Here is a 27427-nt window from a genome sequence, read left to right on the forward strand (position 1 = left end):
TGGAATTCAAAGCAGGAGTTTATCTTGGTGCAAATAATTTATGCATAGGTTTTTTTAGGAATATGTATTTTCCTTTTTGTTTAAAGATTTATTTATTTGAAAGAGTTATAGGAGAGGCGGGGGGGGGGGGGGGGGGGATCTTCCATTTGCTGGTTCATTCCCCAGATGGCTGCAACAGCCAGAGCTGCACCGATCTAAAGCCAGAAGCCAGAAGTTTCTTCCAGGTCTCCCACACAGGTGCAGGGGCCCAAGGACTTGAGCCATCTTCTACTGCTTTCCCAGGCCATAGCAGAGAGCTGGATTGGAAGTGGAGCAGCCGGGACTCCAACTGGCTCCCATACAGGCTACCGGCACTGCAGACGGTGGCTTTACCAGCTAGGCCATGGCACCAGCCCTGGTAATATATATTTTCTCACATGCCATGAAAAAATATTTTTTGCATCTGCAATTTTTTTTTTTTTTTTTTTGGCACAAAAAGGAACTCATACTTGGAAGTCTGTTTTCCACACAGGTACCCTGTGTGTCTTGCACACTCACGCCCCCTATATAGCAAAACAGGAGACCCCAAAGCTATTGTTCCGAATTCTGGAAGCAGCACTCTTCTTGTCACTTGTAAATCAAGGTTCCTTTCTTTAAAAACATTGATCTTTGGGGCTGCTGTTGAGGCGCATCGGGTAAAGCTTCCTGTGACACCAACGCCCCATGTGAGCCCTGGCTGGTCCACTTCCCATCCAGCTTCCTGCTCAGGCACCTGGGGAAAGCAGCAGGTGATGGCTCAAGTGCTTCGGCCACTGTCACCCACATGGGAGACCAACCAGAATGGTTGCCATTTGGGAGTGAACCAGCGGACGGAAACTCTTTATCTGTCTCTCCCTCTCTCTGTACGCTGGCCTTTCAAGTAAATTAATTTTTGAAAACGAAACCAAAAACAAGCCTTTGGCTTGGTGTCCGGTATCCTAGGGCCTCCCATCACAAGCACACCTCTGTCTGCTGCAGGTAGCGGTCTGGACCTCAGGGGGCGTGTGACAGGCGGTATGTAAATAAAAACCGCAAGTGCACGTCCCCTCAGCCCAGCGTCTTGTGTCTGAGCATCTGCCTTGGAGAAATAATTTGTCCATGCCGATTCAAAGGGAAGGACAGGGTTTTCAAAAATTGTGTTGCTGATGATGCCTGAGAGATTGCACACGGGGGCCTGTGTTGTGGCGCAGCGGGTTAATCCACCGCTTGTGACGGGGGCGTGCGTGTTGGAGCACTGATCCAGCTCCCTGCTAATGTGCCTGGGAAGGCAGCAGGAGATGGCCCAAATGCTTGGGCCCCTGCACCCTCACGGGAGACCAGGATGGAGCTCCTGGCTCCAGCTTTAGCCTGGCCCAGCCCCAGCTGTTGCAGGCATTTGGGGAGTGAACCATGGATAGAAGAGCTCTCTCTCTCTCTCTGTCTGCCTTTCATATAAAAATAAATAAATAGCAAGATATGCAATAATACCTACAATTTGGTTCCACCTGTAGACTTAAATACACACACCCCACAAACAAGTACGTGAAACGCTTGGCATTTCTCTATAGGCTCATCTATGTATGTAAACGTAAGAAAGAAAGATCTAGAAGATGGTCACCAAGTGGAAAACAACAGCCACCCCTGAGGCTGGCACTCCGGCGGCGGGAGGTTAAGGTGGGATCTTTTCACTTCATGACGGTCATTCCGGCTTTTTGCAGCGAGGCCGCGTTCGTGCTGCACTTGCGTAATCACTCCCTGATCTATAATTATACCAAAAAGTATTAAATAACTCAAAACTATTTCTCCTGGAGATTTATTTTGGATAAAATAGTTGGAAGAGAGATTACAACAATACATTGTACAAGAAGTCTGGAAAATAATTTAAAGGAGTATTTTCAGCATCAGGGTTCTGACTCGCTCACACATGTGCTTGCTCCAAGTCTGCAGAGCAGGTAGCCCTCTGTCCATATCCATAAATGGAGATGCTTTCTTCATAAAAAAAGGAGTATTCCCGTGTGAGAAATCGAAGTTTCCTCTTAGAAAAAATAAGGTTTTTCTCCATCAAAACATCAAAGTCATACCAAATTTTTCTAGTTCTGAAATCTGAAGCAGCCAATCCTCTATTTAATGCAGAAAGACCGTTTACTCCAAATGTTTGCATTTTGCAGACAAAAATTTCCAGCACTTATTATGCAGGGTTTAACCACAATGTTTAGCAAAGAATGCTTCAATTATTTTTGTTTGTTTATAGATGACTCCAATTTTATGAACCCACACCATACGCAACCAAGAAAAAGACAGCAACAAACAGTCTAGCCAAACCATGTCAACTGAAGCCTATCTCCTGTCCTTTTTGCCAGCTTTCCTCTTTCCAGAGAGTAAGTGCTTGGGCTTCATATCAAACACATGCCGATCTGACTCCCCTTTCTTCCCCAAGCGATTCATCTTCTTCTGAGCATTCTTCATCATAGTCTTGGCCTTCTTCACCATCTACAAAGGAGGAGAAAATAACAGTGTGTTCTATTCACTGAAAATCAATCTTCCACTCTGTATTTTCATCACCAGGCAATAGTCTGTCTTAATGGCCGAGATCTGTTGTTGTCAACAGACCCTGGTAAGTCTCATTCATTATTTTTCCTCAGGCCCAGCACAGTATCAGCAGGAACTCTATGCATATTTACAGGATGACAATCTCACCTCAGACGAGTTTTATAGCTAGGAGGGACATTTTCAATCTTGACAGTCAGAGCACATCTGTTCTAACTCCCTTTCACACAAACTGAGGCACTGAGACTCAGGCCTTATAAGAATGCACTATGTACATCTGCTTTACTAACAGCAATGCCAATATTAAAACCCAGATTTTTCAGATGGAAACGGTATTGTAGAATGAAAAAGCCAGGCTTCTATAAAATACTTACTAGACTACTGACAGATTTTTATATCTGAATCTTCAAAATACTGAAATTAGAAATTTTTGTTTTAATGAGATAACAGTTTAGGGAAGCAAACTGTTTATATCCAAAGCGTTTTGCCAAAATATGCTATAAATGATATTGAGAGTAATCTAAGCTATTGATTGGGAGAAGAAATTCCCACAATAACATGAAGGTAAGTGGGATCACATGGTGAGTCAACCAAAATAGCTACCTCTGGGCTGTTTCATCATATGGGCTTCTCAGGCCTTATTCTGCTTACTGGGGCTACCTGGTGCTAACAGCAGGGGCAATTTCCTATTATTCTCCCTGAACAACTGGGATCTAAAGTCAGACTGCTGGTGCAGTATGAGATCATGCTTCTGCCCAACCTCTGAAAAAGGAAAGATTAGGCACCAGTCCACCAAGGACCTCTGTCCAGAGGCATCCAACTGTACCTGACCCAAGCTCTCAAGGACGCCAAGAAACTGGGACATGCAGCATTCAGCTAGCCTCCTACCCACAGCTCCTGCTTCTCTGAGCCATAACTACTGGTGTTTACCCTGAGACTTGCCAGAATAAACACTGAGGCTATTACTACATCAGAGGCTGACCTTGACATCCCGGAGACCAGAAACATCACGTGGAGTTCGAGAGCAACTCCGACTCCGGACTACAGAAGACGGTGCAACAGATTCTTCCCGCTTTCTTTTCCTGGTGACACTCCGAGATCTCCTTGCCTGGACTGCGTAGTGGGCCTGAAAAGCATGGAAAGCAAACTTCGGCGGTCAGGATCGCAGCCCTGCTTACAGATTCAGTGACAAACAGATCGACTCCAACAAGGGAAGAGGACAGTCAGGAGGGTCTACAACGTCATCAGAACCACAATCAGCTAAAATCCTTAAGATATACACATGGAATCCCACATTAATTACCACTCAAATATCTTTTTTCACTTAACACAAGCTGCTCTTATTTTACAAAGCTGATTTAACTCCATTTAAAAAAATGTACTTAGACATCCCCATTCAAAAATGATTATTAGGTTAGCATCATAATCTAATTTCAGAACACTAATATCTAATACCTGAACATAAAGTGAAAACTGCCCAGAAGTTCAAACTTTAAGTTAAGAAAATATATCCAGACTGCACGTCTAAGAGGACAGATTCTGCCATCAGAACCTGGACAAGTCACAGCTCTGCCTTGCGCTGCCTATAAGAATTCAAACAAGTCCCTTAACGTTGCTACCACTGGCCACCCTGTCTGTAAATTAGGGAAAACACAACTTCCCCAAAATGTAAGCAGGCATTAAGCCTAGCACTTCAATCAAATGTCAGATCTTATGTCAGTACAGTAAAACAACACAAGCATATACAAAACAAATGAGTCCCCTCATACACTGCTGACTGAAACCAATTATTCTACCTCTTCCAGAAAAGAACTTTACACAATGCTGTCCTGAGTTTGGCAATTCCAGTCTGGGAATCTGTTTTGAGAAAACAATCCAGAGCACTAAAAAGTTCTTTGATTTGCTTCTAGCATAAATCATTACAACAGCAGAATAAAATTCTAGTAGATACCTGAAATACCTTCTCATCTCTGAGCACCCCAGAAGACAGTTTTGAACTATTTAGTCTAAGTTACTCACACAGAGAGACTAACACTTCATATAACTGCACTGAAGCTAATTAAAGCACCAGGCAGACCTCAGTCACTATAGTCCAAGTAAGGAGTTCTGTATAGGACAACAAAAATTTATCTATTTCTTTCCCTTTGACATCTTTTTCCCATATATACTTTTCCCTGATGTGAATTCTTTTACAGATAACCTTAAATTCTTTAAGGCAACAGTAAATAAATGAATTTAACCTGTAAACAATCCAAAAAGTAAAAGAAATTAAGCTTTACTTCATTAAGAAACGGGAGAAATTTAACGAAAAAATATTTACAAGACACAGATGAAAATGTGGAATGTGATCTTGAATATATTTTTAAGAAACAGAAGACAAGCTCTCTCATTTAACTGTATAAAAAGCAATCTACCATATTTCAACCTACTTCATTTTTATGTGATATAACCACAAATGATTTTTTCTTTCTAGTTTTCAATATTTTCCAAATTTCCTACTAACATGAAAATGAAAGATAAAGTATATCTATAAGCCTTCAAAAACTTTGTGGGAAAAATGGAATTAATAGATAAGTTTATTTTGGTGCAAAAAAATTTGAAATCCATACATTTTCAGAATACACAGTTTTCATGAACTTTTTGACCTTCACTCAAAATAATACAAAAAAAAAAAAGCAAATGCACTGGGGTCACCTTACACAACTGACATAACTAATCCAGAACTCTGACAGGCAAGGACACCTGGCCCACTTCCAGGGACGAGTTTTAGTTAAGGATGACGGAGAGTGCAAAGGTTTTCTAAATTCTTCTCAAATGCTGAATAAGAGTAAAGTTTTGAAAACACCATCCTGCATCAGTAGAACGGATGCTAAGCTAATCACACCAAACAAAGCATTCCTAAGGGAACTATGGCAGTGTGAGAGAGACACTTATCAATCAATCCATCACTTCGAGACAGACACTATGTCAATAAATAGCAATGGAAACACTGGGAATCCTGATTTCTTTTCTTTTAAATCAACTTCATATTCTCACAGGTTTCCAAGCCCCTGGTTTTTCTTTAACAAGTTTGCATTCAGCCATATAAATACTAGACCAGCCCCCAACACTTACATTGTCTTTATTATCCATGTCAACACCAAGACTACGCATCTCATTCTCCAAATCTGTCTTCTGAACCTGAAAAGAAATTTTAAAATAAAATTGGCTTTAAGCAAAATCAGTTCACTGAAAAGTTGAAAAATATTTTTTCCAAGGGAAAATACACTTTTTGTGACATACTTCTTTTACAAGTTATATTTTTTCCCCTTGGACTCACTTTGCCTTTTACTTACTGACTGATTTTTTTAATTAATTAATTAAGTTATATATATAAATATAAATATACATATTTGAAAGGCAGAGACAAAGAGAAATTATCTCCCACTCATTGGTTCAATCTACAAATGCCTGCAATGTCCAGGGGTGGGCCAAGCCAAAGCGAGGAGCCTAAAACTCCAGGCCTGACCACATGGGTGCCAGGGACCAAGTACTTGAGCCATCACCTATTGCCTCCAAGGGTGGGCAAAGCATGAAGTTGCAACTGGAAGGAGAGCCATGACTTGAACTCAGGCATTCCAATACAGGCTGCAAGCATCCCAAGTAATATCTTAATTGTTGTGGCTAATACTTGCCGCTGTGATGGTTTTGGGCAGCTCAGCGAAAACCAACACTTAACTAAGAAACTGTTATGTGTGAGATCTTGTATGCTTTATGTCCTTCTTGGGAGAAACCAAGCAACCCACACAGAGTAAGAAAGTGACTGTTTCTATCACATAGATGAGCCACAAAAGCTGAAGTTAGTGATGGACCCTAAGACAAACTCACTGTGGCAACATGTTTCCTTCTGGAGACCCCTCCACATCACTAGGAAAAGCAGAAGACTGTCCTTGTCTCTCAATAACCAGTCATCTGCTATCATATGAAAACACTATTTTCAAACAACACCCACTCAGAGGTATCTATAATGTCAAGTCATTTTCCTTTCTTTCCATTACATTTTAACTGTCCTGCACATTATCTGATTTCTTTGGGGGAACTTCATGTGGTACGGGGGGCTATCACAGAACCCTACCTCCCTGACCAAAGCATGGACAAGAAACAAAAACAAAACCGAAAAAGTGTTAAGAATCCTGACATCTGATCCATTCACGCTACTGTGTAATTCTCCCCATCTTAACCAGTCACAAAAGCCAATAAATTTTCTTTTGGGTTTAAATTAGACTGCGTTAAGTGTCTGTAAATTAGAAAAGACAAGTCTTGAATAATACAGAAATTAAATAAGAAAATGTTAATTAATGACTTTAAATTTCTACAACTTATAAATCCCAATAGTAATTCATAAAACTATACAATGATTGAATCTACAGAGGAAAACTTCAAGCTGATTATCACCAAGAAAGGGCACAAGAATCAGCAGATAAACAATCAAGACTCTTCTAAGTCAATTTACACCACCAAAACAAAGAACGTGCAATCCGACAGCCATAAATGGGTTGAAAAGCCGTAATTAGCAATGATTTTGCAAGAGTCCAACATACGCAGTAAGTCATGCATATCTTTAGGAAAGACATAAAAAAAAAAAAAAAAAAAACTTGCCTTCTTAGCTGTTCGAGGCATCCTGGGTCCCTGTGTATTTTTTTCTTTGGATTGAAGGATTTTCAGTTTCTTTTTTTCTCTAATTTGTTTTGCCAGCTGTCGGATTTCCACCATTTCCTCGTCTTCACTTTCAGAATCACTGTCATACTCCCCAGCAGCTGTTCTTAGCTCTTCTTCTTTCTCTAATTCTTCCAATTTCTTTAAAGATATAATTGAAGAAAAGTGTGTACAGTAGGTGTGACACCATGTGCATGGAAACTGTCTGAGGACACGGTAATCCTATGGTCAAGTCCCCATATACCCACACATGCAGAGCTTATCTCACACGAAATGGTTGGGAAGCAAAAGGAGACCACGTGCACATGAACTGACAGCAGGCTGGTTAACTCTTCAGTTGCTACTTTTCCTCGTTAAAACAGTTAAACTCCAAGGTGGGGAGGTCTCCTTATTCCCCACAGTACAGACCAGCAAATAGACAATATGAAACAAGTTCAGGTCTGAGAGAGCCTGAATTCATACAGTATCCTGGTTATCTATTCTAATATCATCCAGAATACAATCTCACTTTCTACAACGTTAATAAGACAAAAACAAAATCTTAAAAATATGCATGCATATCATATTCTAGCAAGTCAACCTAGCCAGGAGTCCAACAGGCAGATCTGCCAGGCCCCTGGTGGGCCACCGGGCATCATGATAAGCAAACTGAATGCATAAGGAACAGCTGAAGAGTTTCAGAAAGAGGAAATCACCTGATTTCTGACATGAAAGAGTGGACTACAGAACGGAAAGGTAAAAAACCCAGCAAAGCAGGGAGGCCAGCTATGACAAAGGCAATGATGATGAAAACCAGATGACTGGAGGACAAGGAACACTGCAGTAGGGAAATCATGAGAACTGTGAGAGTAAAGGTGCTGACGTGTAAGTGTACTCCTTGGGTACCCAAATAAATCACGATGCTACCAACAGCTTAATTTTCAGAGCAGAAATGAGTTCTAGAAGTAGGGCATGAAGAGGTCACAGACACAATGAGACTGAAAACATAAATTAAGGAGGACACTTGGGAAAATGAGTGGCAAGTATCAGGAAATGACAACAGCTAACAGATAATGTTATTCAAGTAATTTTTCTTTTCCAAAAATTTAGTTTATTTTATTTGAAAGGCAGAGTTAGAGAGAGGGAGAGACACAGAAGGAGAGTGAGCGATCTTCAATCTGCTGGTTCTCTCCCCAAACAGCCACAACAGCAGAGCTAGGCCAGACTGAAGCCAGAAGCCAAGAGCTTCCTCCGGCTCTCCCATGTGGGTGCAGGGTCCCAAGCACTTGGGCCATTTTAAGCTGCTTTCCCAGGCACATTAGCAGAGAGCTAGATTGAAGTGGAACTGGCGTCCATATGGGATGTCAGTGCTGCAGATGGCAGCCTAACCCATTACATCACAGTGCCAGCCGCTATCAAGTACTTTTTCAAAGAGCTCAACTGAGGAGAGAAAAAGGGTTAACGAGTAAGGGAGGACATAGAATCTAAGATTTTTGTTTTTTAAGAAAGATGAGAGCTATTTATATTAAGAAAAAGAGAGGGGAACTGGATTGAGCCAGGACAGAGATGCCAGTAACAAAGCAAAGCTCTAAAGAGGCGCAGATCCAAGGACAGATAGAATCAGCAGGGATGAGGAACATCTGCCCTGTCTGTATAAGGCTTAGTATAAGGCCCATGAAATCATTTACTCTGGTCCTGCCAAGACAAATGCAGGTGGAACTCAAAATTCAGTAAATCTATACATAGCAGGCTAATTTTTAAGATGCTAATTCTGTATGGCCCATGAATGATGTTATAAACACCTAGATGGCTCTTGGCAGAAAAAAGGTTCCCCACTGTTGGTATGGGTACAAGGACAGAAAATTAGGAGCCCAGAGATTTCACAACTGTGGGCTTCATTATCTTGATAACACAAGGCCAGCTACTCACACTGGCAGAGGGAATGTGGGCAGAAGGTCTGAGAACAAAGCCTGAAACAGCTGTTGGTATATAATACAGCAACGCAGAGCACCACACCAATGCCAGCTGTGTCTAAACTCCAGTCTGAAAGCTGGAGATGTCTCCAGGACCAGCAAGGCAGAGGAGGCAGAAAGTCAGTGGAGGTGGGGTGTGTGTGATTACACAAGGCAGAGAGTGTGGATGGACGAGAAACTGGAGAGGGAGGAAACACAGAGGTGTGTGCAGGAAGAGAATGAAGGGAATAGATACAGGTGAGCCAAAAGCTGTGCTCCCATAGTCAGCTTAAAAAGGAAAAAAATCTGCAATTCAAAAAGTAACACATAATTGTTAAATCAACAGCAGAAGTCACTGTGCACTTGCTCCCCACGTAGCACCTCTGTCCTTAAGGTTGTACTATGAGAATTAACGGTAAAACTAGTCTTCAAACAGTACTTTATACTTTGTGTTTCTGTGTGGGTGCAAACTGTTGAAATCTTTACTTAGTATAGAGCAGATCTTCTGTGTATAAAGATAATTGAAAATGAATCTTAATGAAGAATGGGATGGAGAGGGAGTAGGAGGTTGGATGGTTTGGGGGTGGGAGGGCGGGTATGGGGGGAAGAACAGCTATAATCCAAAAGTTATACTTATGAAATTTATATTTATTAAGTAAAAGCTTTCTATATAAAATTAATTAAACATCCCCTCCCCCAAAAAATAAAAAAGTGGCACAGACCTTCATGATGGCAGGATCAATGTAATCCGCTATATTATGGCCTTCCCAGATCTCTGGTATCTTATCGTATTTTTCAGATGAATTCATTAAATCCCAGTACTCTAAAGTTAAAAACAAATTTATATTGATAGTTTTTGGTATTTTCAAGTACTATACGTCCAAAATGAGGTATAAGTCAATGTCCCTCTACAGAGATAAAAAAACACTTGTGCTCTACACTACACAATAGTAATGCGATCAACCTCACTGAACACTCATATGCTCTAAAATCATAAAAATATCCCTTCATCCAAAACAGGAAATTAACTGAAGGAAGAAATTCAGACAGCCCTATCCGTATCCAACTTTCAATCTTCAAGAAATTAAAAATTAATAAATATGCCAGAAGACTTTTACTCATTCAAGTTCTTCCTCACTTATTTGAAAAAGTTCACATGTATTTGGCAATTTACAGCTATAATACTCTGGCTCTTACTTTGAAGATCCAAAATATAATCATCTCCCATCTCCAGCTCAAGATCTCGCTCCTGTTAATGGAAAAAAATTATCATCAGTTTTATTTTACCTGTTGGGTCTAGAAATGGTTTGCCCTCCTCCTTGTCATTATGAAAAAAACCTTTCAGTATCTATGCTATTCACTATTCCTCTTGTATTTCTGAAGGGAGAGAGAGTTTCTGACTATTTAGTGAACTATATCTTAGTATTCTGTTTATGGCCATCTCCCATCAATTAAAAGAATATACAACAGTAAGGATCTTTGTTGAGGATTCCCAGCTGTGCCCCAGAGTCTAACAGGCGGGGTACTTCAGTCCTCCAGCTTGTGCTTAATGCCCCAAACCTCCACCACCTCTGCAAATACAGCCTTTCCGGCCCCTCTCCATAGGAAAGCAGGTGAAAGTTATGGTAGTATACCCTCTTCTTCTTGGGCTCCACAATTTCCATTCTCCTCTTGCGTGCCACCACTCCTTCTGGGATGAAAGGGGGCCTCTCCTGAGAAGATATTATTAGGAATATTTATGAAAAATGACTCACTGAATACAAGAAAAACTTCAACAAAAACAAAAAGAAAACTCTCCATCTATAGGGAAATCATACCCAGATGAATTAGAAACCAACAGATTGGGGGAAACTTTCTATTTCTAGCCCAGTGGTTAAGATGCCTCCATGCCATTTCTGAGTGCCTAAGCTCAATACTTGCCTCTGGGTCCTGACTCCAGTTTTCTGCTAATGCAGATTCTGGAAGACAGCAGTTATGGCTCAAGTGATTGGTAGAAAACTGCTTGGGCTCCACAGTTTCCATTCTTGCCACCCACATGGAAGACCTGGACTGATCTCCTAGCTCCCAGCTTCACCCCTTGTCCAACATTGGCACAAACTAGTGGATGGGCACATGCTCTGTGTCTAAAATAAACTGGAGTAGAGTGAGAGAACCAACATAAAAAGGAGGGCAGGCAAACGGCCCACTGGTTAATATGCCTGCGTCTAGTATTGAAGCAGCTGGGTTTCATGCCTGGCTTTGCTTCTGACTCCAGCAACTGGGATTCCGCCACACACAAAGGAGACTGGATTGGTCCCTAGCTCTTGGCTTTGGCCCGGCCTGACCTAGCCTTAGTTGCTGCAGGCATCTGGGGAGTGAACCAGCAGATGGGAGCTCTCTCTCTCAAATAAACAAAAACCACAACAAAACAAAAATCCTGGCCGGCGCCGCGGCTCAAAAGGCTAATCCTCCGCCTTGCGGCGCCAGCACCCCAGGTTCTAGTCCCAGTCGGGGTGCCGGATTCTGTCCCGGTTGCCCCTCTTCCAGGCCAGCTCTCTGCTGTGGCCAGGGAGTGCAGTGGAGGATGGCCCAAGTGCTTGGGCCCTGCACCCCATGGGAAACCAGGAGAAGCACCTGGCTCCTGCCTTCGGATCAGCACGGTGTGCCGGCTGCAGCGCTCCGGCCGCGGCGACCATTGGAGAGTGAACCAAGGGCAAAGGAAGACCTTTCTCTCTGTCTTTCTCTCTCACTGTCCACTCTGCCTGTCAAAAAAATAAAAAATTTTAAAAAAAAATTTTTTTTAATTGAAAATTAAACAAAAATCCTCAACAGATCACTCTGGAAGAATGGGTTTTGGGACCAGTTTGGGTAGATGCCAGGAGGCTCCAAAGACCAACTCTAAAGTTCTTTCTGAAAATCTAAACATCAAAATTACCCAGAAAAATCGTGGAAAAAGAAAAAAAGAGAAGAACATCAGATCAACAAATGAGTAATCCATATATAAACCCTTGTATATAGAAGAATTCAATGAAGATATTCTATAATCATTTCTAAAATAAATCAATGTCACTTGAAAATAGAACTAGATAAATACCCTCTCAGAACAAAGTAAATTCAAGACACAGCAAAGACTATTCAAAAGACAGGCAAAGGCATTTTTTTTTTTTTAATTTGACAGGCAGAGTTAGACAGTGAGAGAGAGAGACGGAGAGAAAGGTCTTCCTTCCATTGGTATAAAGTACAAAGACTTATTTGTTAGGCAGTAAAATTTTCAATGCCACACCTTGAAATTTAGATTCATTTGCAATAAAACACTACCGTATGTATAAAAATGTGAGCTGCATCACTGTTTGTAGTAGACGAAAACAAAACATTTTCAGAGGATTACACAGGGCTAGTGTTGTGGCGCAGCAGGTAAAGCTGCTGCCTGCAATCCCGGCATCCTGTACGGGTGCCAGTTCAAGTCGTGGCTGTTCCACTTCTGACCAGCTCTCGGCTAATGGCCTGGAAAAAGGCCAAAAGTTTGGGCACGTGGGAGACATGGAAGCAAAGCCAGAAGCAAAGCCAGGCATGAAACCCAGCTGCTTCAATACTAGACGCAGGCATATTAACCAGTGGGCCGTTTGCCTGCCCTCCTTTATATGTTGGTTCTCTCACTCTACTCCAGTTTATTTTAGACATAGAGCATGTGCCCATCCACTAGTTTGTGCCAGTGTTGGACAAGGGGTGAAGCTGGGAGCTAGGAGATCAGTCCAGGTCTTCCATGTGGGTGGCAAGAATGGAAACAGTGGAGCCCAAGCAGTTTTCTACCAATCACTTGAGCCATAACTGCTGTCTTCCAGAATCTGCATTAGCAGAAAACTGGAGTCAGGACCCAGAGGCAAGTATTGAGCTTAGGCACTCAGAAATGGCATGGAGGCATCTTAACCACTGGGCTAGAAATAGAACCTGGCTCCTGGTTTTGGCCTGGTTTAGCCTTGGCAGTTATGGCCATCTGGGGAGTAAAGCAGTAGATGGAAGATCTACCCCCCACCCCTCTGACTTTCAAATAAATAAATAAACCACAAAAAAAAAAAAGTACAATAAGTATAATGCTTCCATCTACGTTCAAAAAATGCTTCTGTATCACAAACATTTCTCAAAGGAAAAACAAGACTGGATTAACAATATCTGCCTCTGGTAGAGTGAGAGGCAAACTTCATTCTCTTCCTCAACCTTTTACTCTTTGCCATACACAGGCATAACTTCATTATGTATGAGAAATGGAAGCCCATTTATGAAATCCATTTGTCTGTATGTGTAGCTGGCTCTGTAACCCTGGAAAAAACCATGCAGACAGTAGCATCTACTGACTTTTACCAGCAATGCAATAAATGTATCTCAAAGGCTCTCTGTAAAGGCCATCTTACCTTATCATCTCTCTTGTTTGGTACAGCTAAATGTAATCTGTTCAACACCTCATTCACTTTATTTCCCTTCATTTTGATTTCAACTCGATGAGCCAAAAGCCTATCACAAGCCTAATAAAAGTAAAAACAAGACACAGAGTTACAAAGATACACCGCAGCCTCCTGCACATTTCAGAGAAGAATCAGGAATCAGACTCCCATTGACTGTCTGGTATGGTTTGGAACTTCCTACACCTTTTCCCTCAATAGGTTTTTAACATCACAGCAAACCACACTCTCCAAGAAAGAGACTGTTCCCCTTTCTGACCCTAGGGCCAATCTGAGACAGAATCTTGAAGCAGCCCTCCTAAGCTCTATGCTGGGCCTTGTTCCCACCAGAAGTGACCCCCTGTCCAGACTGGTGGTGTCCTCCAACTGTCCTTCATTACCTAGATGCAATGATCTCTCAGAATTCTAACTTGAGCAGCCAATCTGTAATTAAAGCCACAGCATCAAAATTGCCCTTTTATTTCAAGTTAAGAGGGACAGGATGAAGTAGGATACTACATAAAATCCAACAGGAGCCTGCAGCCTCCAGCTGTTCCTGCTTTTCACACTACTTTTCCCCTTATACTACCAAACAGGATCATTTCAGTAAAACTGCTATGAAAATACAGTCAAAAGTCATAGCAGTCATTTTAATTAAAAATTTCCTATAGCAGGAACTATAAAGTATTATTCAACCATTCATCTGGATAAGCAGGGCACTAGATTACTAAGGGTTTTGGATCCACCTTGTTCTGTAGTGCACCACTGCTTACCACTATGTATACTTTGAGTATTAACAACACCTAGAAAAAAACTAATTCCACCCCCCATGACTGACTTTTCAAAAACAAGACAAAGACAGTGAAAAGACTGATACCAGATGTAAGAAAGCACTAACCTCTGTTTTAACTTTAATGACACCTTCCTCAGTCAGAGTGCTCGTCTCTATCACAGGGAATCCTTCAGCTTGCAAATCTACAAATATTTTCTGGAAAAACAAGAGATGTACTATTGATTTCTAGTTTCCAATGGAAAAAGTCACAGTTTTACAAATGAATTCTCAACACTTGTGGTTTGTTTTTAAAACTTTTGAAGAACAGACCAAGTAATTCAAAACTCTCCAGAACATTCAGTAAGACTTCATCCTCCAAAATAGGAACTTAGGTAAGACCAAGAAGCATTAGCAGTGCTACTTCTAATTAGAAAAAGAACAAGAAAAAAACTAGCCTTCATAGCCCAAGAGAATCCCTTAGAAAAATCTTGAAAACATTCACAAATCTAGAAATTTAAATTACTAAGATCTAAGAGACTCGACTGTATGCCCTCTACTAAGTGTCACATCTACATCTAACTGCAAGTGTGACCATCTTTTGGAGGAAAGTGACAAATCCATCATAATAAAGTATTTCACAAACAAGATTTATTTCCCTTACCATAAGGTCCAAAGCAGTGATCAAGGACTGAACACCAATTCTGCATGGCCCTGAATTGTAAAATGGTCCCTGAGCCTACCTGTGCACATGGCAAAAACCATCATGTGTTATCACCATTTGATGAGGAGTGTCATGTTGAAAGCATCAATAAAGGGAAGGCTATGAAAGTGTTAACCAAATGGAAATAGTGTAATAGTATTCCAATATGTACTTGGCTTTCCGATTCCTTTCAATTTGTCCAACAACCGATGACTGTAGGCATTACCTCCCAGGATAAACCGAGGGTCAGACAGGTGACCTCACTTCCTTATCACACAACCAGCAAGCGTGAAGCTGGGACCTGAGCATGTCTGACTCCAAAGCCTGGGCATCTGAGTACTGCATTCGCTTCTTAAACCTTCTTGCTGCTGTCCACTCTCCCCCTTCTCCACCCAGCAATGTCTTTTTAGACTAGAAAACTGAGGTTACTTAACAGACATATGGGGGCTTTTGCAGACAAATTAACTCTGACATTAGTGTTTACATAATCAGTAACTTAAAGAATTTACTGTAGTAACCTGAGAAGACCAGCTGTGGCTGTTTAAGAAAAGCTAATCCTTACTTAGTAGTAAGTCTCCAAACAGAACAAGAGACACTGAGAAAGAATATGCTGTTCCTACATCAGGAACAGGAAGTCAAGCCAGCACATCCCAAAAGACACAGCAGATGCAGTCTACCATTCCAGTGAGCAGTCACTTAGAGGGCCTGCTCGACTGAGACTGCGCCCCACTCCAGGGTTTCTGATTCGGCAATCTGGTGTGCTCAAGAAACCTGCATTTCTGACCAAGTACCAGGCAACGGTGAGGCTGACGCTGCTGGTCGGGGCCTACAATCTGAGTACATGCTTCTCAAAGCATTTATCCTCAATGACACCTTTGATGAAAGAGTCAAACCGGTTTTTTAAATTATACATTAACAATGTTTCCTGCCTCTTGGGGAATGCTAACAGACACCACACTCACAGTTCACGTAAGTCCTGCATGACCTCTTCAAAAACACTCATGGTTCCTGAGAGCCCACAGGACAAATGCTTACAGATCTTCATTCTCCTGTGCTCAGTCACTCATTTCCAAATGCATTTAACCACAGAACCTCTTTTACTAAATAACACCAATGAACACCTTTCCTAACTAGGAACTTACGCTGGAAAACGCTGCTGTAGTATTACCTGATATTCTGAGGTCAGGAAGAGATAAAGGACACCTAAGGCACTTGGCTTCCATCTAAGGGATCACATTTTCCACAGGGCAGGGATTAGGATGTCTGTGTTCATGTCACTGAACCTTTGAGGATATTATCTCAACTGCACAATAAAAACTGACCTAGTACTGTTAAAATTCCTCCTTCTAAACTTTGGCTGAGGTAGCATTCAGAATACGTAAGTAAGACACATTCCAAACATTAAGATGATTTACCTGATCATCTTCAGAAAGTTCAGCTATTCTCTTCACATCACATTTGTTGGCAACAACTATAAGAGGCTACCAATGGAAAAAAAATAATGAATCACTACTTTCATACTATACAAAATAAACTAAACTATTAGTTGTCAGACTTACCTTGTTGATAAAGAGAGGTCTTATATTCAGGAAGAGTTCTACTTGCTCCTTCAAACCATGTCCACACTGCTCAGACAAATCCATCACATACAGAACCGCAGCACGGAGGTGAGCCAAGGCTGTGATGGCCTGCATCTCGATGGTGTTCCGATCCTCCAAAGGGTGATCCAAAATCCCTGGAGTGTCTACAACCTAACGAGCAAACTCCATTATTCCAGAGCACACTTATTAACCTCTTGTCCAGCAGGCCCCAGCAGTCATTCTGCATACTGAAACCAGACCTTACGAAACTAGTAAATAAAAATGTAGAACTCCAAAACTGATGAGAAAATAAAAGTGAGAGAAAAGCATATATTTTTAAACATTAAATAAGCAGTCAAGGGTAGAAAAACCCTGCAGAGCTCACTGAAAAGCTAGCCAATGACCTTGAGAGAAATGACTCCTGTTCTCACTAGCATCATCATAAAACATAAAAACTAAAATAACCCCCAAACCTCCTAAGTCTTAGGAGTTACTCTCTTCATCATTTATAAAATCAGACTGTTCAAACAGATTGTTTCATGGTTTTAGACAGTATATGCCATTTGCAACAACAGAGTCAGAAATGATTAAAGGAGAATTTAATTTCTTTAGAAGTACAACTCTTAGCATAAGGCGCAGAAGCCGAAACTGAAGGCCTGCTACTTCCTCTGAAATTGTATCAGAGAACTGCTAACTGCCCTCATGTCTCTTTAAAACTCAGACAAGTTTTCTTTATGGTGAAAGAAAAATTTCAAGTTCTTGGTCACCTCAGAGATTCTCTTTTCCTCACCTCCTCAGGGTTGACTCTATACTATTCCAAATATACCAGAAAAAATAAATATTACAGTGCTTCAGAAATCATTAAAATCAAAATTAATTAACAAAACACCCAAGATGTTTATCCTACATTTAAAGATAAGACTCTCACCTGCCAACGTAGATACTTATAATCCATGTGCCCAACAAATAGAGACTTTGTTGTAAATGCATAGGGCTGAACATCCACATCTGCTCTGGTTACCTTCAAGTAAAGCAATCAGTCAAAACTGTCAGTCACAGGGATTCTAACCTCACTTCCTGTCAAACAACATAAGCATGTTACCAACACATCAAGAGTAATTTTGGGTAGGAAAAAAAAAAAAAAAACACAAGAGACCTCACATAATGAAAACGCACAAGACAGGAGTTACCCAGTTTAATAAATGGCCTGGTTTCTCTTCCCTCACACCACAGGGCCCTGACTCAGGAATCAGGGAGGAGGAGACAGCCATCATCCCCTCTCACCCTCCATCTACGGCCTCCAGTGTCTCAACAGAGCCCGACAGAGGCCTCTGTACTGATGGAAATGTCCCATGTCTGCAAACTCTTGATATGTGGTTCGTAAAGTCTTGGAACTGAAGTTTTCATTTTGTTTTCCATGTAAAAAGCCACACAGCCACCCAGAGCACCAGCCGGCTGTGGAATGGTCAGAGCATGTTTCAAAATATCAAGTAGGCCCCTGCACGGCTTTATCAAGATGTCGTGGAAACCTGTACACAAAATAAAACCTATAAATTTGCCTCAAAGCAAGAGCATTCTTTGTAAATGTTTGTTTATTTGAAAGGTTGAATGAGAGACAGTAAGACAGTGAGAGTGCATGTAAGAGATTAAGAGGGAAAGAGAAAGATCTTCCATTTGCTGGTTCACTCCCCCAAATACCTACAACAGCTGTGGCTGGGCCAGGCTGAAGCCAGGAACTAGAACTCCCATCTGGGTCTCCCACGTGGATGAAAGGGATCCAAGTACTTGAGGCACCACCTGCTGCCTCAGCAAGACGCTACACTGGAAATGGAAGTGGGACTCGCCCCAAGCACTCCAATATGGGATGCAGCTATGACACAGTATCTGCCCAGCAAAGTGTTCTTAGCACCAAGGAAGCCATAATTAACATAATTAACAATTGCTTTGGCATACACACTGCTGCTGGTTGTCATCTGACATTTTAAATGCTGTTTCAATTCCTTTCAGATCCCTCAATTCAGCTAAATTGTCCCAAAGCACAAAATTACTGAGTTACTTGAATGCTACCCTTGAATCACACTCAGCAACTTATCACTACAAAGGATAATGTAGTTTTGTAAAATTTGACACAGCAACTAAAATGACAAATCACTAAGAATTAGCTTAAGGAGCAGGTATTTTGCCTGGACCGTTGGGTTGCCCGCATTCCATATCAAAGTACATGAGTTTGAGAGCTGGCTCTGCTCTTCATTCCAGCTTCCTGTAACACACCTTCAGATGCAGCAGGTGACAGCTCAAGTAGTTGGGTCCCTGTCACCCATCTGGGAGACCCGTACTGAGTTCCTGGCTCTTGGCTTCCATCAGATCATCTTTTTATAATCAAAACCAGACCAACCTTATTGATGAAGCTGGATTTCCCAACATTTGGGTACCCACATAAAAGCAGAGTCCGTGTATTTGGATCAATGGTTGGCAAACGGGATAAATGCTGGCGCACTGTGAAGTTTAAAATGAAAAAACTAAGAAATCAAAGTGTCTGATTTGCTTGATATTCTCTTCAACTTATCTGTACTGCAAGCTCATGGTTATATAATGCAAGTGCAGAGAAAGTATGAGTTGATGAAAAAGCAATTCATTGCACAGAGTAATGATATAATACAGTATAAATAATAGCATTTCCCAAGTGTGGCTGTACCAATAATATACCTAGGCCTTACCAACTGGGCATTTGGATGCAAAAGATCAGAGACAGATCAAAAAGACACGTCTGAGAAGCATCCGGATGGTTCTTATTGAGACATTTGGAAAGCAGTGTCTTTTGAAGCACGCGTGCTATAATTTTCTGGCTACTACATGGGCAATTTCCATTTAACTACCTCATCTGTAATACAAACAGCTTCAGAACTACCTCATCTGTAATACAAACAGCTTCAGAGTGGTACTCACTGGGCGATCGTGAAGATCAGATATGTACGATAGCATTTTAAAAGCATAAATCACTTGTAAGCATTCAACTATCATAAATCACTTGTAAGATACAGGGGAGATAAAACAAGTCCAAATAGTTTGTGATATAAAAATACGTGCATGTTGGGGCTGTGCTGTGACACAGCAGGCTAAGCTACCACCTGCAGCACCGGCATCCCATATGGATGCAGATTTGAGTTCTAGCTGTTCCACTTCCAATCCACCTCGCTGCTAATGGGCCTGGGAAAGCAGCAGCAGATAGTCCAAGTGCTTGGGTCCCTGCATCCAGATGAGAGACCAGGAAGAAGTTCCTGGCTCCAGGCTGTGGCTTGGCCTAATCCCGGCCATTGCGGCTGTTCAGGGACTGGACTAGCAGATGGAAGCTCTCTCTCTGTAACTCTACCTTTCAAGAAAATAAATCTTTCAAAATATATACATGCAGCTGGCGCCGCGGCTCAATAGGCTAATCCTCCACCTAGCGGCGCCGGCACACCGGGTTCTAGCCCTGGTCGGGGCGCCGGATTCTGTCCCGGTTGCCCCCCTTCCAGGCCAGCTCTCTGCTATGGCCAGGGAGTGCAGTGGAGGATGGCGCAAGTGCTTGGGCCCTGCACCCCATGGGAGACCAGGAGAAGCAGCTGGCTCCTGGCTTCGGATCACCGCGGTGTGCCAGCCGCGGCGGCCATTGGAGGGTGAACCAACGGCAAAAGGAAGACCTTCCTCTCTGTCTCTCTCACTGTCCACTCTGCCTGTCAAAAAAAAAAAAAAAAAAATATATATATATATATACACACACACACACATGCATGTAAGAAAGCAGGCAACTATTTCAACAAAACCCTGCTACCTTAATTTCAAAATTGTTCTATTAAAGTTTTTCCAATAGCTAAAACTATGACATTTTATTTTTATATATTTTTCAATATTTCAATATGATTTATGCTAGGCACTTTTCCAACAGCATATCACCTATTAGAATCTCATACAGGTTTGGCTAGAAAAAATAATTTGAGCTTTTCAGCTCTAAAATAAAGCCACCTCCGGAATATGCCCTCAACATAGATCAATTATTTTAACAAAATGCTGTAAAAGATCTTTCTCCTCACGGGCAGTAAGTACCTTGCTCCAGATATTCCAAACTCTGCCTCTGTCTCTTGATAATGGTGCACATTCGGCCAAGTGCAGCACGCTTCAGCTGCTTACATCGGTAGAGAGAATCGCCGTATTTCATAAGCCGCACGTAATCTTTAGCAACACTGAAGAAAATACATATATGAATATTTTGTTCCACTTTTAAAAACAACTTAAAAAACACAATAGTAAGAAAACACTTTACTTGTCCACTAAGTTTTTGGCAATATTTATTTGTCCCAGAGCCAACTTGTAATGATCCTTGTCATAGAGAATATTCATCAAATCAGCATAAAATGGATGGATGTCCTGTAACAAACAAACAAAAACATGCAGTGGTCACCGTAGTCCAATAGTTTCTTATCCCTGTATGCAAGTAACACTTGGGAGAACAACCCTCTCTTCCTCTGGCCTCAAACCTGCAGTATCTTTTCCTGGCCAAGGACCTGGACCAGGACAAGGATCCTGTCAATTTAGTCCTCTGAGAAAACAGAAGCCATCAATAGGGAGGCAGGTGGCAAGTCACTTCTCCCTGCCCTAATGGGATTCTTGTTATAGTGACAGAGCCACCAGGGACCTAGACGAGGCCAGCCCTCCATATGCACCAGATCCTGCTTTTTCTATGGCTTAGGAACTTAGTTCTAGAAATTCTTTCTTCCACCTGACCTTTCCCATCAATCTACAAACATGCTGTTATTTCTCAAATCTTTTGGATTTTTAATCTCAAACTCCTTCCAACTCCTGCTCCATTTTTTTGCTCCACTCTTGGCAAATGCCAGCAAAGCGCACTTTTTATTCTTTCTTCCCTCTCTGGAACCCACTCTCCAGCATGCCTGCTACTAGATCAAAATAGCAATGACTTCCAAACTGCTAAATCTCAAATCTTATCTTACTAGACCTCTTGGCAGTGCTGGGTGTTGGGCCACTCGTCCTTCTTGAAGCATCTCATTCAATGGGCTTCCTCTCCAGTGGCCAGCTCTCCAACTCCTATGCTGGCTTGTCATCACAGTCCAACTACACATTCATATCCCCACAGCACTCTTGTGTTCACCACTAGGTGATCTCACACAGATTTACAAATACCATTTACGTTTTCACAATTCTGTTTTTTATATCTGTGGGCCAGCCTACTCATGGACTCTGGGTTACTCACTGTTTCTACTCAGATGTCTCGGACATCTCTCACAATCACTACGTACAGATTTCACCCTTGACTTCCCCTCCTCTTCAAACCTGCTCCTCTTAGCCTCTCGCGTCTTGGGGAACAGCAACCCCACTATACAAGGTGCCAAGGCCCAGAACATCTCCATTCCTTCTCTCAACCACACAACTAGTCAGTGGCCTAGCCTGTTAGCGCTTCCTCTGAACGATTCTGAAGCCAACCACGTCACACCCTCACCAGTATTACGGTTCTCTAATTTATCAGCATCTTTCAATCACATGGCTATTGGGTTGTACCTGAATTAGCCTCCCACAAGCCAGGCATCCCCTAAAAGCTAAGTCAAAAACCTCAACAATTCAAAGTCACCCTGCCTTCCCAATACTTCTGACCCCATCTCCTAGCATTCTCCCTCTAACATCCTATCCTACCTCCTTGGTCTCCGGCCTAGAGCTTTTGCATTTGCCGTATCTTTGCTCCTACAGCTCACTCCTTCACGCCTTTAGGATACTGCTTTATCTCCCTGCACAGATACTCCTTACTCCCCTTACTTGCTTCATTTCTTTCATCTCACACATTACGTATTTTCATGTTTATTACCTTTCCCCCTCACTAGAATGATGATAGGAACTTTTATTCCTGCTGCTGCATTCCAGTGCTCAGAATAGCGTCAGACGCACAACAAGCATTCAACGAATGCTTCAGTTTAACTAACTAAAAAGAAGTGTTGGGGCCAGCACTGTGGCACAGCGAGTTAACGCCCTGGTCTGAAGCGCCGGCATCCCCTATGGGCACCGATTCTAGTCCTGGCTGCTCCTCTTCCAATCCAGCTCTGTTATGACCTGGGATAGCAGTGGAAGATGGCCCAAGTCCTTGGGTCCCTGCATCCATGTGAGAGACCTGGAGGAGGCTCCTGGCTTCGGATCGGCGCAGCTCTGGCCGTTGCAGCCATCTGGGGAGTGAACCAGTGGAGAGAAGGCCTCTCTCTGTCTCTACCTCTCTCTGTGACTCAAATAAATAAAATAAATCTTAAAAAAAAAAAAAAAAGTGTTATTTATCTGACAGCAATTTCAGGGTAGGTGGTTAGATTGATAACAGAATGTTCCACCTCTAACATATAAAAAATTACCAGGGCCAGTCTTGTGCTGCAGTGAGTTAGGCTGCAGCTTAGGATGTCCACATCCTAATCAGAGTGCGGGGGGTCAAGTCTCACCTCCATTTCCAGTGCAGCTTCCTCATAATGCTGGGAGGGAAGAGATGGTGGCCCAACTATTTGGGTTCCTGCCACCATGTGGGAAACCTACATGGAGTTCTTATCTCCTGGATTTGGCCTGTCCTGGCTCTAGCTGCTGCAAGCATTTGAGGAGTGAACCAGTGAACAGAAGATCTCTTTTCTATCACTCTGCTTTTCAAACAAATAAAATAATATTAAGAACAAAAAAAGATAAAACTTCTTACAATGAAAAATTCACTACTAATTAGATCAAAACAGGTTGTTTGCCTGAGTGAAGCATTTCCTAGAATCAGTTTAGAATAACCTTATTCTTAAATCTTTCTTTTCAGGCCCAGATACTCCCTAGTACTTAACCTTTCTCAAAAAATGGTCCATTCATTTTTTTTAACTTTTATTTAATAAATACAAATTTCCAAAGTACAGCTGGTCCATTCATTTTACAAGAACCTACTGGGGGCTGGTGCTGTGGTACAGCAGGTTAAAGTCCTGGCCTGCAGCACTGGCATCTCATATGGGCACCGGTTCGAGTCCCGGCTGCTCCACTTCTGATCCAGTTTTCTGCTATGGCCTGGGAAAGCAGAGGATGGCCCAAGTGCTTGGATCCCTGCACTCACATGGGGAGAACGGAAGAAGCTCTAGCTCCTGGCTTCGGGTCGGCACAGCTCTGGCTGTTGCAGCCACCTGGAGAGTGAACCAACGGATAGAAGACCTCTCTCTCCCTCTCTCGCTCTGCTTCTCCGTAATGCTGCCTTTCAAAGACATAAATAAATCTTTCAAAAAAAAAAAAAGAGAACCTACTGGGCACCTATATTAAGTCCTAAAGATGATAAAATAAAAATGCCTATCCTCTAGTAGGAATTTTTACTTCTTACTTTAAAAACCAATTTCATAAACAGAGCAAAGAGATCAGTTTTTACAGCCTAATGCAGAAATCACAGCTCTCCATACAATCAATGAAGAGAACTATCTTACCATCAGCTGATGAAGCCAACAAGACCATTAACAGCGGTGGGGCCTCAGGCCACTGACCCTCGACAGCCCAGAGGAAAACCAAACCTCAGAGAAAGGAAGGGTGGGATGAAACCTCGCCAAGTCAGCAAATCAGAAGACCCGGAGCATACAAGTTCATGACCTGCCACTTCCATACAGCTTGGGTTGGTCCTGTGAAGGAGGGGTGGGAACCTTTCCTCTGCCAAGGGCCACTGGATGTGTATAACATCATTCCTGGGCCACACAAAATTATCGACTTAAAACACCAGCCTGCTATAGAGTTCCAGAACTTCCAGTCACACCTGTGGTTGCCTTGGCAGGGCCAGACCACATGATTTCGCTGGCCTTGTATGGACCCGATGCTCCCCACCCCGCTGCAAAGCCCAGAGGTTACAAGGAAAACCTGAGAAGATAGCACTGGGCCACCTAAAATGGAGCTTGGTTGAGGGAAAGGACAGATACACGCAAGTTTCCCAGTTTCACCACTAACTTACTGAGCAAACTCTGGCAACTCTGACTTAGATTCCCTTTCCGTCAAGCTAGTACCCCAACAGGTGAAACACCAAGTAAGAGCCACATTTACGTAACCATGTGAGTCCCCAACAGTCACTTACATCCAACTTGGGGAAATCCGTGAGAATCTGGGAGAGCCTGTCATGATAATTTTGTTGAGTAAATTTGACTTTTCTCATGTAAAAATGTCGAATGCGATGAATTTGGTAATGCTTGTGAATAACTGTTGGAGTCTTTCGTTGAGTCTTTGATAACGTCAGGTCAATAAAGTCCTGCAATTAAAGAAGGAAGTAACTGAGACACAATTACACCAAATACGTTTTTCATCCACTTTTGGGAAACATTCTTATACTACTGAGTCAACAGTACACTGTATCTCAAACTACAAGAACTTACATATTATAACTAAACCCTTCAAATATAACTCTGTTCAATCATTTTAAAGATTTATTTTATTTATTTGAAAGGCAGAGCTACTCAAAGAGAGAGGAAGAGACAGATCTTCTATTCGCTGGTTTACTCCCCAAATGGCCACAACGGCCAGGGCTGGGCCAAGCCAAAGCCAGGAGCCAGGAACTTCTTCCGGATCTCCCACATGGGTGCAGAGACCCAAACACTTGGGCCATTTTCTACTGCTTTCCCAGGCACATTAGCAGAGAGCTGGATCAGAAGCAGAGCAGCCAGTGACCATATGGGATTTCAGTATCGCAGGTGGCAGCTTTACCCACTATGCCACAATGCCAGCCCCTCTGTTCCAATTTCTATAAAGGAACTTTAAAAAGTTTCAGAGGAAAATAGAATTAAAAGATTAAGTTTTGGGATGGGAGCTTGTACAGCCGGGACACCCACATCCCATACTGGAGTGCCTGGGTTCTTGTTCTAGCTCTTCCTGCCAATGCGGACTTGGAGAGACAGCAGATGATGGCTTCCGGATTCAGACCACCACCTACGTGGGAGACCCAGACTGAGTCCCCGGCTCCTGCTGTGGCCTAGCCTGGCTTTTAAGGAGTGAAATAGCAAATGGAAGATCTCTGTCCCTTTCTCAATGTCTCTGACTTTCAAGTAAGTACATACTTAAACTTTTGAAGAGAGAAGTTTATTTTGGTGCAAAAAACCCTTGAAATCTACATAAAGATTTTCAAAATACACATTTCCATTAACTGTTTGGACCCATCATATAGTTTCTGGTCTCTAAGCCATTTAACAAATGGCTACTGATATAAACCCCACACTTTCTTTATACTATCTTATCTTCCAAATATCTTGAATCTTGGAAACTTGTCAGACAACTCAAATATAAATCAGAAAAAAAAGATAAATGACTCTTCAATTGCAATATGCATTTCTTTGATTTTGAAAGCAAACAAAATAAGTGAAACTAAAATGCACTGTTTGTCATTTCGTAAGAGTATCTAAGGTGACTCTTGGAGAATATAAAAAAACTTTGCCTGAATTCCCTGGAAAAAGTTTTTCCCCAAATATTTTCAATCTGAAATTGGTTCAATCCACGGTGTGGAACCCAGCGATACAAAAGGATGACTCTAGATTCCTCTTTTATAACAGCTTTCACATTTCCAGTATGGTCCAAAACACTACTGACTTCCTTTTAGAAGGCACTGTACCCATACTTTCCTGATGTGACTTTTTTCCCAATCACCAAAGGATCACCTTCACCCACCTTTCAGACATAAATAAACTTGTTTTCTAAAAAGACAAACTCCACTCACGACGACAAAGTAGCAGTATTTTAATGTATGTTAAAGCTCTCCACAATGGAGATACGCGTTTCCTGAGGAGCGCTTTCGTGTAAATAATTCCAATTCACAGGGCACAGCCACTACATTAAAAACCGCACTTCCTAAAAGACCTAATACTAACACTCGATTTATTCTTGCTACATTGGTAGACGTTATACAAATTTGGTTTACCCAGCTATGCCTTAGGGGAGAGGGGAAAAAAAAAAACCCTACGTTTCCCAAATGCTACGAAGAGAATGACAAAAGTGTTAAACCACGACAATAAGGGAGTTAGCTGAGGGCAGTGGCCTCAACTCACCCCCAGCGATGAGCTTCCGCCCCCGCCCCTCAGAGTCGCCCCCACCCACTCACCCACCGCCTCACCGCCGGTGGCCCTCTCAGACAAACCTATTCTGGAGAACCACCCCGATCTCCCTGGCTGGAGCGGGCGGGGGGTGGGGAGCTCTGGACTCGGACATGTGGCCTGGTCTGGCGGTGGTGTCAGAGTCCTGCAGCGATGGGGATGGGGGGCTCGCGATTCCAAGAAGCGACCCCCTTTCTTAGCCCCACGGCTACAGCCCAAACCCTCCTGGAGGACTCGGCTAAGGAAAAGGACGATAGGTAAGGAGGTCTTTCCAGAGCCGCCTACCTTGGCGGACGGCACCACGGTGATCTTCTTAAAGTTGTAGTGCGCCATGCCGGCAATGGACTGCACGAGGAGACAGCACGGCGTGCTGCGGCGGCGGAACTTCCGCCATCGGGCGCGAGCTGCGCGTCACTTCCGGCGCTCCGTCGGGCGTGGCCTGCTTCCCCGCTAGTGCCCTCTGGGTCGCACAGCGCCGCCATCCGGCCCGGAGGTCCGCTGCCGCAGGCACGAGGGCGTGAGGGACCAGGGGACGCGGGAGGAGGTCCGCGGGGTTCGGGGGCTGGAGGCTGTAGAAGTTAAATCCCTCCCGGGTGAAGGAAGGGCTGCTTACTCCCCGCCTTGGGCAGAGAAGGGGACAGTCCTCTGGTGGTGGACCTTGGCCCCGGCTGTCTCTCCTTGGGCGCAGCCTTCGTTCTT

General features: G+C 42.7%; 1 protein-coding gene and 1 long non-coding RNA gene across 6 annotated transcripts; both read right to left on the minus strand.

Annotated features, from left to right (window-relative positions):
• Nucleotides 1-1794: 1794 nt before the first annotated feature.
• LOC100356168 (GTP-binding protein 4) lies at nucleotides 1795-27092 on the minus strand. 5 transcript variants are annotated; one of them, XM_070055999.2, is made up of 17 exons: nucleotides 27014-27092; nucleotides 24730-24900; nucleotides 20938-21041; nucleotides 20721-20857; nucleotides 19033-19133; nucleotides 17566-17658; nucleotides 16617-16808; nucleotides 16473-16538; nucleotides 14484-14573; nucleotides 13559-13669; nucleotides 10805-10882; nucleotides 10368-10419; nucleotides 9893-9993; nucleotides 7183-7380; nucleotides 5659-5724; nucleotides 3527-3670; nucleotides 1795-2487 (listed from the first exon to the last, which is right to left on the minus strand). In XM_070055999.2, the coding sequence occupies exons 1-17, from the start codon at nucleotides 27059-27061 to the stop codon at nucleotides 2335-2337; spliced, it is 1905 nt and encodes a 634-aa protein (XP_069912100.1). In that variant the 5' UTR covers nucleotides 27062-27092; the 3' UTR covers nucleotides 1795-2334. The 5 variants fall into 5 exon arrangements, with proteins under 5 accessions (XP_069912100.1, XP_069912101.1, XP_089167950.1 ...); XM_070056000.2 differs by having other exon boundaries at nucleotides 26773-27092; XM_089311824.1 differs by lacking the exon at nucleotides 19033-19133.
• Nucleotides 19407-19644, minus strand: LOC149122787 (uncharacterized). Its single transcript, XR_016219198.1, has 2 exons — nucleotides 19546-19644; nucleotides 19407-19513 (listed from the first exon to the last, which is right to left on the minus strand). It is a non-coding gene; the product is annotated as an uncharacterized LOC149122787 (long non-coding RNA).
• Nucleotides 27093-27427: the final 335 nt, after the last annotated feature.

This window comes from Oryctolagus cuniculus, chromosome 13, assembly GCF_051225735.1.
Source record: "Oryctolagus cuniculus isolate XC-2025 breed Fujian yellow rabbit chromosome 13, ASM5122573v1, whole genome shotgun sequence".
NCBI lineage: Eukaryota > Metazoa > Chordata > Mammalia > Lagomorpha > Leporidae > Oryctolagus > Oryctolagus cuniculus.